The sequence below is a fragment of the Ixodes scapularis genome, unplaced genomic scaffold, assembly GCF_016920785.2.
Source record: "Ixodes scapularis isolate PalLabHiFi unplaced genomic scaffold, ASM1692078v2 PGA_scaffold9__187_contigs__length_104089568, whole genome shotgun sequence".
NCBI lineage: Eukaryota > Metazoa > Arthropoda > Arachnida > Ixodida > Ixodidae > Ixodes > Ixodes scapularis.
This window is the reverse complement of record NW_024609884.1, coordinates 1,948,735-1,958,956: the sequence shown is the minus strand read 5'-3', so window position 1 is coordinate 1,958,956 and position 10,222 is coordinate 1,948,735. Positions and strand designations below refer to the sequence as shown.

Below are 10,222 nucleotides of genomic sequence, written 5' to 3'. Positions count from 1 at the left end.
TGCTAACTAAACTCCAGTGGTCAAGGAACTGGATGCTTGCTTCGGGCAAACGAAAACAAGTTCTCAAAAGCGTCTTGGCTGGCGCGGCTCAGAAGCACGAATCTAAAGCCATGCTATGACAAGACCTTCTCCTGCAACACTAAGGCACTCCGAGTTGAAATAACAACTTCTGCCTGCACAGCTTTGAAACAAACATTCTGACCTGGTGCTCGAATGGACAGCCGTCTAAACATACTCATGAACATCCTAAGGAATGTCACTGCATCTTCATGATCATTTTCCTTCGCACCACTCATGGCGACATTGAAGCTCCTGGATGTGATCAATGTAAACCAGCAGTCTAACATCCCCAAGAACCAAGCTGTTGTCAGGGCCTCACGTGGTCCGATCTGTACTAACAGCCTGATGGCTGAAGCCGCAGCACGATTCAAGACTTCCACTGCATTGGCAACATTTTCTCCAAATGGTTGGTTTCCAGATAAGTTTCCTCCATATGAGGTGCAATTTCCAGGTCTTGGCAGGCATCAGTATCCCCCCTTCTTGTTTTCAAACTGAATGATGCTGTCTAACGTCTATCCGATTGCCCTTTGAAACTTCTGGTAGGCAGTTATTTTCTATTGCTTATAATTATTCGCACAGTAGACGTAACTTTTCCTCGAAAAAGGTATATCTTGTATAGAAAATTATGGAGTATTCCACGCACGTTTCAATGCCTTTGCAGAAAGAACCTCGAAGGCGAGAAAAGCAGCGTGCTGGGCGGCTAGTATCGTTCCCTCCGCTCGACTTAGCACAGTTTTGATGGGAATCTGTAGAAGTTCACTCCGGGGTTAATACCTTCCCGGTCTTGACAGTTGACGAGGCAACATTACCGTCGACGGCGACGTTTCGAACGCATCGAAGGCGCGCTGCTGCCTCCCGGTTTCGATACGCTTGGACGAAGGAAAAATTACTAGCTAGCTAGCGGCGAGCCCCGGTGTAGCGCGGTGCGGTGACAACTACGGGTGACATATTTTGAGTCGTGACCACGCGAATGCACAAATAACAGCGGCGTGCAGAAGTAAACAGCCGCCCGAACAGGTTTGTTATACGTCAGGTGAACCAAGACCCTTTTAGATCAAGGCGTGTACTCTGAAAGAGTCACCTCTGGCTCCTTAATATAATAAAAATGGTTCAATTCTGAAGTCCACGGCTGTCGAAGGCACACCGGCACACCGCCAGTCATTTTCGGGAAGAGGCGTGATCGGCGTGGTCGCGTGGTGGCTGGTTGGTGGCGTTGGAGTCCTGTGGTGGTCAGAGCTCTGGTGGTGGTGGCGTCACAGACGTCAAAATCAAATAAAAATGATTTTGAAGTGGACGTCGAAATAGTACTGGTGTGTAGCGGCCTATGCTGCTTACACTGTCCATGAAACAAAAGTTATCCCGAAGTGGCAACAAATAACGTCACAGCAATCGAAGTGTCATGTTGCATGTTGCGAACCTGGCGGTTGGTTGTAAAAATGCTAACCAAAAAGTTGCGAGTAGCACCACCGAACGCAAGTGTCGCTGTATGGCGTTCCAACTTCTGGCTGCGTTAACTTCCGTGGACTGCCACACTAGAGATTGACCTGCAGCAGAACAGGCGTCTGCCACACACATTCTACAGCTGTTGAAACGCCGCTAGGATCGCGACTGCCGACAACATGACACTTTTATGACGTCATCAGGCGGAAATCGAGGGACCACTTTTTCGCTGCTTCATACGCAGCGAAATATCATGCGCCCCTTCCCCCCCCCTCCCCCTGCATGTTTGTTGGTTGCGGTTGGTTGCTAGGTTTCCGTAGCGTCCATGTGCCAACATCAAATCTTTTCCTGCTATGACGCGTACGACATCGCCAGGATCGCCTACAGTTGACTGTATATTTGCGTCTTCAATGTAACGTGAGCTTTCCAAGCACGCTATCAAATACAACTACCAAAGAGCGAGCTACCTAGAAGCTCAAAGAGTGACGAAAATGTTTAAGAACACGTTTCAGAGCGGCTTCCTCTCTATTTTGTATAGCATCGGAAGCAAACCATTGCAAATATGGGACAAAAAGGTGACTTTTCTTCTTGATTTCCGTTTAAATTAAGCGAAAAAAAAAAAAAAAGAGGTGGTACAACTGTTCCTATTGTTTCCTTAGGTCAGGAACGGCCACATCAAGCGCATTACGGATAATGACATTCAGTCTTTCGTACTCGAGATTCTGGGCACGAACGTCAGGTTTGCGGTCCAAGATGTTTCTAGTGATTGCTTCGCATGACTAACTGTGGAAGCGTCTCAGCTGAGCATATCGGAATAACGCTTCGATTTCCATTGCAGCACTACGTTCATTACATGCCCGGCCGATCCGAGAAAGACGCTAGGAATTCGGCTGCCTTACCTCATCATGATCGTCAAGAACATGAAGAAATACTTCACCTTCGAAGTTCAGGTACGTCCTACGCGCAATCAAGTTCGTCGAAAGACAATTCGTAATACGACAACTCGTAGCAGGGGCACTATTATTCGTCACTGGGACCACTCGTCGAAAATCCGGAGATTATGTTTGAAGATCTTGTTGCCCGCGTACTAGTAACGTTCGGTCGCTTTTGTTATTCAGCTTCTGTGTAGTGTCCTCTTAAGAAAGTTCAGTCTTGTTTCTTTTGAGGTGGGTAAATATTTTAGGTCACCTTGGAAACATAGAATATAAAACTCGGGAGCGCTTCTTGTACACGTGCGCGACCGAAACATTTTTTTTATATTTTCCAGTATTGAGGGAGAGGTGCCAAGATTCTGGTGGACAAAGCATAATTAGGCATTGTCTTTTAGAAATTAGTAAAAGTCTGATTTCTTGTGTCGAGAAAAATATAATTAAATCAAGGAAGGGGGTCACTGGCAATTGTACTCACCTGGAAGAACTATGCTCGGTAAACATCAGAAATGCTTCAAAAGTAAGAAATATATGTTAATAGTTTGATGAATTGCCGTAGTGACGAATTTCCCTATGTGACGAATAGCCCTGCTACCACTTGACGTCTGACGAATTGTTATTCGACGAACGGTCCTACAGCCGTCTCATGCCGCATACATTCCTTGAGAGCTTTGGGCTTTAGCTAGTAGGACACTGCTAACTGCGTGCCCCGGACCATGCGTTACAGATTCGCTCATAAGCAGCCTTCTCCAGAATCTGCCCATGTGAAGCCAACAAGCCAAAGTGTGTTCAGTCAATCCAGAGTAACCGAGAAAAGAAAAGTGGAAATGCAAAGCAAACATTTGGTGGGGTGAGAAAGCCAAGCCAGCCTTGATTTGTTGAGGGGGGAGGCCATTAAGAAATAATGAGGTCCGCAAGAGATGACTTTGGTTCAGTTCCGGAACGTGCTCTGGTGGCACCACAGCAACCAACCAATCAGCTGGCGGCCGAAAAGGCAGTGCAGTCCCTCCACCGCATGTGGGGACACGAGCATTGCATCACGGTTCGCGAGGGCACTCTGATGCTCACATGGAATGCACTGGCCCGAGGCATACAAAAATGCCCCAGGGAGGGCTGGTCTTGTATTATACATACTAGAAGCCCGATGGGGATGAAATGTAGAATTGGAAAGGTTTCTACGACATGGGGAGCACAAAACAGGTGTTGGCATATCCATTCTCTGCCAACAAGAGAAGGTGTGGCAGAAGCAAAGGAGATACTGTTGGAGGAGAAGCCCCTAGGACGCAATAGAAATGGGCCTTTTTGTTAGCGCCACCAGTGAACACCCCGGAATTATGGGATTCTTGCGGTTTTCTCAGCCTCCTGCCAAACTGGCCGAGACATGTGCATACAAGGAAACGGGGACAAGGAATGTGCACTATAGTCGGTGACAGGTCAAGAACGAAGTGGAAGCTCCTTCCACCTCTTTCCACTTAGTAGTGCGAATGCTGGAGAGGAGGCAACCTCCCCTCCACTGTTCGCTCCGCTGAAGTGGAAAGAGGTGGGAGGAGCTTCCACTTCGTTTTTGACCTGTCACCGACTATAGTAGCAAACCAGCTAGCTTATCTCAGGGTTGCCAGCATGCTTTGCGTGTACTACTTAGCGAAAGGCTCCAGTATCAAAAAAAGAACCCTTAGTAATTATCAAAGATGAGCTCCTTTAGCGATGCAATCACTTTTTCATTTTCAAGTGATGTGCTAACAGATGTTGGCATCTGCTTCAAAAGCATCAGTGGCTACTTCAAGCCAATATTTTGCCTGCTACAGAACCCGCTACAAAAGGTTGAATGCCGCTTCCATCGCCGCTAGCGGTACTCGAGCACCGCGTCCACAGTGGCCATACTTGGTTGCATTATCTGCCAGACACCAGAGAGCATTATACAAAAAACCTGCAAGCTTTTTTTTATTAGTGATGCGGTCTGCCTTTGAAAACTGAGCTTTGTGGCACTTTCGGTCCTTAGGGTGTTGTGCTTGGTTGATTGCGCTGCACTGTGCCACTTTCCCAGGGTAGTACTTTATTTAGTGTGGGTATTCTGCTTACAGAATGATTCGATTAATTTATCTAGACATCACTATACTCTGTTTCCAATTAGAACGGATTGTAATGGATGTCAGGAGCTATCTCGGCCAATTCAGCATATATCGAGTGACATTGCACCTCTGCGCCCCTCTCAAAGGTCGTGACAACGCTGTTTCTTTGCACACGCGGAAATTTGGGTATGTTATTCTAAAATTTGCAGTTAGAAGAAGTTGATTAGTTTTGAGAAACAACGTCTGGGTCATGGGTCAGTTTCCTTAAATAATATTAGTTGTTGTGTAAATATGTGACCTATAGAAAATTTCAAACCTTGAGTGATTGTCTGCGAACTTTCAGAAATGGTATACAACATGTGATTGATACCAAAATTTTGTGACAATGATTAAAAACATCTTTTTAGAAATTTCCATCACCTAAGTTACTTTAGCTTAATCCCCGTGCGGCATTTATGATTGAGGAAGGAGATGCAGCCCCTTTTTTGAGCCTGCACAGAACCTTCCACTGCATGGTGCAAACGTTACCCGATGTGCAGTGGTGTTACAAACACCAGAGGCATCACTTGCGTAATGGCACAACACTGGTCAAATGATGCTGCCTAGCTTTCCACTTGGAATTTTATGCCCCAACCAATTTTTGTCAACCAAGTGCAACGCCCTTAGGGCCGAACGTGCTGCAAAATTCACTTTTCATAGCCAATGTCAGCCACACCACTGATAAAAAAAAAAAAGCTTGCAGGTTCTTTGTATTGCTAATGCGACCAAGTACGACCACTGTGGATACGGTGCTCGAGTACCACTAGTGGTTGAGACAGAAACCCTCCAACGGTAATTGACTGCAACATAGACCTGGCTAAATGCTTTACAGCGGTAGCTGTTAGTGCCCCTTCCTGGATAAAAATGTTCATGTACGAATGCAAAAGCCCACTCTACAGCAGAAACACTGCTCTCCCCGTAATTCCTCACGCGTGGCAAGGCTCGCCCCCCCTCCCTTCCCCCCCGTAGGCTGCCGCTGTTCTTGCTCCGGCGACGCTCTCCCTCCCCCACCCACCCCTCCGGCCGCTGCGAAATATTCACGTGGTCGGGCCATGCAGACACGCTCCCTCACCTCCCGACTGCCGCCGCCCCAGTTCCGTTCTCGTGTACTCTCCACGTCTCTACAAACAGCTCGCGTACATACTTTTGCTTCTTCCACTGCAAGTGCAGGCACCCCCGTTCTGAAAGACTGTTTCAGCCAAAATAAAAGCACATCTCTGTGTTTTTTTCCAACACATGCAACATCTCGCATTATCTTTCCCCCAAAGTACACTTCTCCTCCATCAATTCCACTGAAAGCAAAGAACCCATGGCAAACATTGTCCAGCACGCTGGTTGGGGGCCCGTCTCCTTCAAGATGCCCTTCTACAATGCAGCAGCTACCACTATCAATCGCAGCACACTTGGTGTGGTCGTTTTCAATTCTGCTTTTTTTTAATCCAAAACAATAGAATGCAACGTGTTTCTGCAGATTTTGAATTACCAGTTTTCAAGGCTTCATTGAGGGAAGTTTGGAGAAAATTTAGATATTTTCATTTGCCGCTCGAAAATTGCATAATTTTGATTTTTTCAGTATTTAGAAAAAATACTTGTGGGCACAATGCAATAAACACTCCCAATAGTTGAACACTAACTTTTTGTTAAAAGTAAACCAAAGCTTGAAATAATCTACAAAAAGTTTCAGCTTAAGAACTTAAGTGTATGATGTGTTAAAAAATTGCTGAAAAATGCCTAAATGTGAAAGGGTTGTGCAAGAGGCTAAGTTTGCCATTTTATTTTACTTGAAATATAAACTCAAATAGAATAAATTGGACTATATCATGTAGACGTGCTTTATACATAAAAAAAATCGATGTTGTTAAAAGTTGTATTTTTTATTCCTGTGGCCCTTAAATTAGCATGTATGCGCATTGAGAAAATCGCTCCACCGACCCTCAGATGCAATGTTTTTTCTACTTAAGGGGAGACACTGCCCAGAAAAAAAAATTTCTGCAAAAAAAGTTGATTTTGAAAAATGGCATCTTTACATCCACCAACATCTAGAGAGTATTCCCAAAAAGTTTCATTAATTTTCACTGTATAGTTAATTTTTTATAAATTATTTTCTGTCCACCAAAGCTATAGAAAAGGTAGGGTTTGGAACACTTTGAACACCTTTTTCTCCGTCCCACTTTTTGGTATAAATTCCATTTTAGTCAATCTATCGTTTGATAATGGCAAAACAAGAAAAGCTCATTCTTCCCTTTTCCTGACTGAAATTTAATAAGGAGTGCGGCTATGGAACTTTTTTGTCACTTTACGGATGTCTTTTGTAAAAAATGTTGGCATTTTGTCGAAGGCACAGAAGACAAAAAAGTTGACCAATTTTGCAGAAGAGAAAATTTATAAAAATGGATTGCTTTTTAGAAAAAATGTTCCATAGCCGCACCCTCTAGGCATTCTGCTACATATCTAGCAAATAAAAATCTTTAATATCGCAATAGTTTTCTGACGATAGATTAACTAAACAACGCAGGCGTATTGCTGATAAAAGTTACTCTTATTTCCTTCTCTTTTAACCGACAGACCTGAAATTCTGTTATACACCCTCTAGCATGACCACCAGCCTACCCTGTAAATTTCATTAATTTTAAGACAAGGGTTCAAAAGTTGACCCCCCTAGGGGGTGTGCCCCCTTAAAGGAAGTTTTTTTTTACAAAAGTAAGGTCCATTTTGTTGTGTGGACATGTTGTGCTACCTCATCAAATAATTTAATTTAGAACAAAAATTAGGCATGACATTCCTATGACACGCTCAGCAGTCAGATGTGCAGTCTTGTGTATGCTTGTTTTTAGTGTAGGTATAATAGAAAAAAAATATTTTCTTTCTTCTCCCACTCCTCCAACCTTACCACCGCAGTAAACACGATAGAAATTTCCGGCTATGCCACTTGTATGGGGTTTCTAGGGTTTGAAATTTTGAAGTTCTAAAGGTCTTTATTGAATAGCTGTGTCCTCCAACGCAAGGCCACATGAATTGGCACCTGCTTACGTTGGTGGTCAGTTGGAGCCAGACGGCACTCCCGTCCATAGGAAAGAGAAGCATGCCTTTGCACAAGCTTCGAGGCAAGTCCCGTTAATGGGTTGTGGTTGATCATGGCACGACTCCTTCTAGATCCTGGACGACAAGAACGTGCGTCGCCGTTTCCGTGCGAGCAACTTCCAGAGCACCACCCGAGTGAAGCCCTTCATCTGCACCATGCCCATGCGGCTCGACGAGGGCTGGAACCAGATCCAGTTCAACCTGAGCGACTTCACTCGCCGTGCCTACGGCACCAACTACGTGGAGACCCTCCGAGTTCAGGTGCACGGGCAGTCGGTGCACTCGGGGTGTGCACAGGGCAGTGCAGCCCAGTCTAACACGTGTATGAACCAGCTTCCAGGTGAATGTAGGTGTTTTGACCCAGATGGGGGGGGGGGGGGGGGCATCTCGTTGAAACAGCTCGAGTCACGCAGCTTGATGTTGCCTGTCTTGTGCACAAATTTAGGTGTTTCAGGTCCCTAGCCTTAAGGCTGGTTCACACACTTTCCACCGCTTATGATCGAGTGACCTCTTGGGACCTGTTACGAGAGAAGACACTGATGATTCCCATGTTTTCTTTCGTTTTGGGGGGCATAATTCTTTCCTTGGCTCGAAAAACTTTAGATAGTGTCAGAAATAGTATGTACATTGGATCTTGCCAATACTGCCCAACCTTTGCTCTAGTGAAGTGCAGGGCCACCTAATAGGTGCCAGTGTGCCCTCTCATTGCAAGATATCACAAGAGGTCACAATTAAGGCCAGTGGGTCTGCGACTGTATTTTTTTTTTTTTCAATGCATCGAGAGCACTACTCAGCAATTCATGGTAATAAAACCCGAGACTCAGGAACACAGAAGGGGACGAACACCAGCTCGCTTGTTTTTTAAGTATTATTGCAACTACTCAGCGACTTGTTTATAAGGCGGTGCACCCGTAAGCGCAGCATTTATCTCTAGCTTTGCAAGGGCTGAAGTTGCGGGAATGTTTTTTTTTTTTTTTCTCGAATTATACCTCATGCGCATCAAGGCGGCGGTTCCCAAACTTTTTATGGTCACAAACCCCCCCGACCCATTCAGAAGCCATTCAGAAGCCCCCACTGAGTATAATCTATGTTTACACGAACACGACCATAGCATATCAAATCGAGAGCAGACGACTACAATAGAGTAGAATAGAGAGAGAGGAGGACTTGGGCGCGTGTGATTTGTGGTACCGTTGCAATCTTGCAAACTCAGAAAGCAAAAGTAGGCACATAAAAAGGCACGCCGAGCTAGGGCGAGAAAAAAGATATTGGCAGCTGCCTGGATTCCACTTGGAGCATTTGGTACAAACTGGCACTCGCACTTCCTGACGAGTGCGAACGGTGCTGGAGCCCAGGGTGCAGACGTCTGTTGGAGAAAGTTGAGCTTGCTTGGCTTTGATGTGGACCAATGCAGAGATGCCAGCGGCTAGCCTCTTGGACGCAATTTCCAAGCCCCTCTGGTGCAAAATATTCCATCTTGGAAGATTCCTACTCACTCAAAACGTAATAGCAGCAAGCCTCTGGTTCTTGGTCTTTATTGTGTGCGAAAGTGTGTATGGTCGTAACGGAACAATCCAAAGAATTCCGCACCTAGCTCTCGCATGTGTTCCAACGCACAGCACTCTTCTCAAGCAGGGGAGTTATTCAGCGCCATCTCTCCGGTTGCAGATCCACGCCAACTGCCGCATCCGCAGAGTTTACTTTGCAGACCGGCTCTACTCGGAGGACGAGCTGCCTGCAGAGTTCAAGTTGTACCTCCCTGTCCAGGCCAAGGCCAAAGTGTGACAGACGCCAGTCGTGGGAGTGCATCGAGCTGGCAAGACGGGCTACCTGGACTCGGACGAGACATCCGTCTAGCCTGGCACATAATGTGCACCGCCGACAACACCAGGTTTCACGAGTCTCGCTGCAGTGTTTCTACCACGTGGATTTGCAGCTGCCCCACAAGCACTCATCACGTCGTCCGATTCCGTTCAATAAATCCTCTACAGCACCTCAGCTACGCTGAACCTGCAGAAGGCTCACCTTTTCCCCCCTGTGGACAACTGTGCAGCAATTCTTTGAACGAGGGTTCAAGATTTTCTTCCATGCTGGACCTCTAGGCCCAAAACATGACCCTTTTTTAGATATAATTCGTATTAAAAAGTCTCGAGTATTTCCCAACTAAACAAGCTTGGCACAGTATGGCCATAGTAGCTTTGCGCCATAAAGTCCCTAATCAACAACTCTAGGCCCAAAGTGGTTTTCAACTGGCTCATTTCTTTTCATCCCATCCCTAGGGGAACAGCTGCTCATTTTATTGGAATGTCCTTTATTCAGTCATGGTGCACTTTCACCAATCTTCTTTAATGTACAGTCGCCGCAGGAGTTAATATCTCCACGCGAGTGCGCATTTATTTACGAGGGGCACTTGACTGGTGGCTTGCGATAGAACTAGAGATGACGTTAGGGCGAGTCCATGCGAAGTGGACGGGGGAAGCCGCTCAATTCAAGGGAACCGTTATCATTTGCCTGCGGGTGAACGTTGTTTGAATGAAAATGGGAGATGATTCTGCAGAAGTTAGAAAATGCGACGTGTTTCCTTCTCTTTCCAAGCAGTCATCT

The 10,222-nt window shown here is 45.9% G+C and overlaps 1 protein-coding gene across 1 annotated transcript; it reads left to right on the top strand.

Moving 5' to 3' along the window:
* The first annotated feature begins 1,684 nt into the window (after window positions 1-1,684).
* On the top strand, window positions 1,685-9,627 carry LOC8034249 (cilia- and flagella-associated protein 20). Its single transcript, XM_002408563.5, has 5 exons — window positions 1,685-2,075; window positions 2,160-2,239; window positions 2,339-2,450; window positions 7,691-7,879; window positions 9,287-9,627. The coding sequence occupies exons 1-5, from the start codon at window positions 1,992-1,994 to the stop codon at window positions 9,401-9,403; spliced, it is 582 nt and encodes a 193-aa protein (XP_002408607.1). The 5' UTR covers window positions 1,685-1,991; the 3' UTR covers window positions 9,404-9,627.
* The last annotated feature ends 595 nt before the right edge of the window (window positions 9,628-10,222 follow it).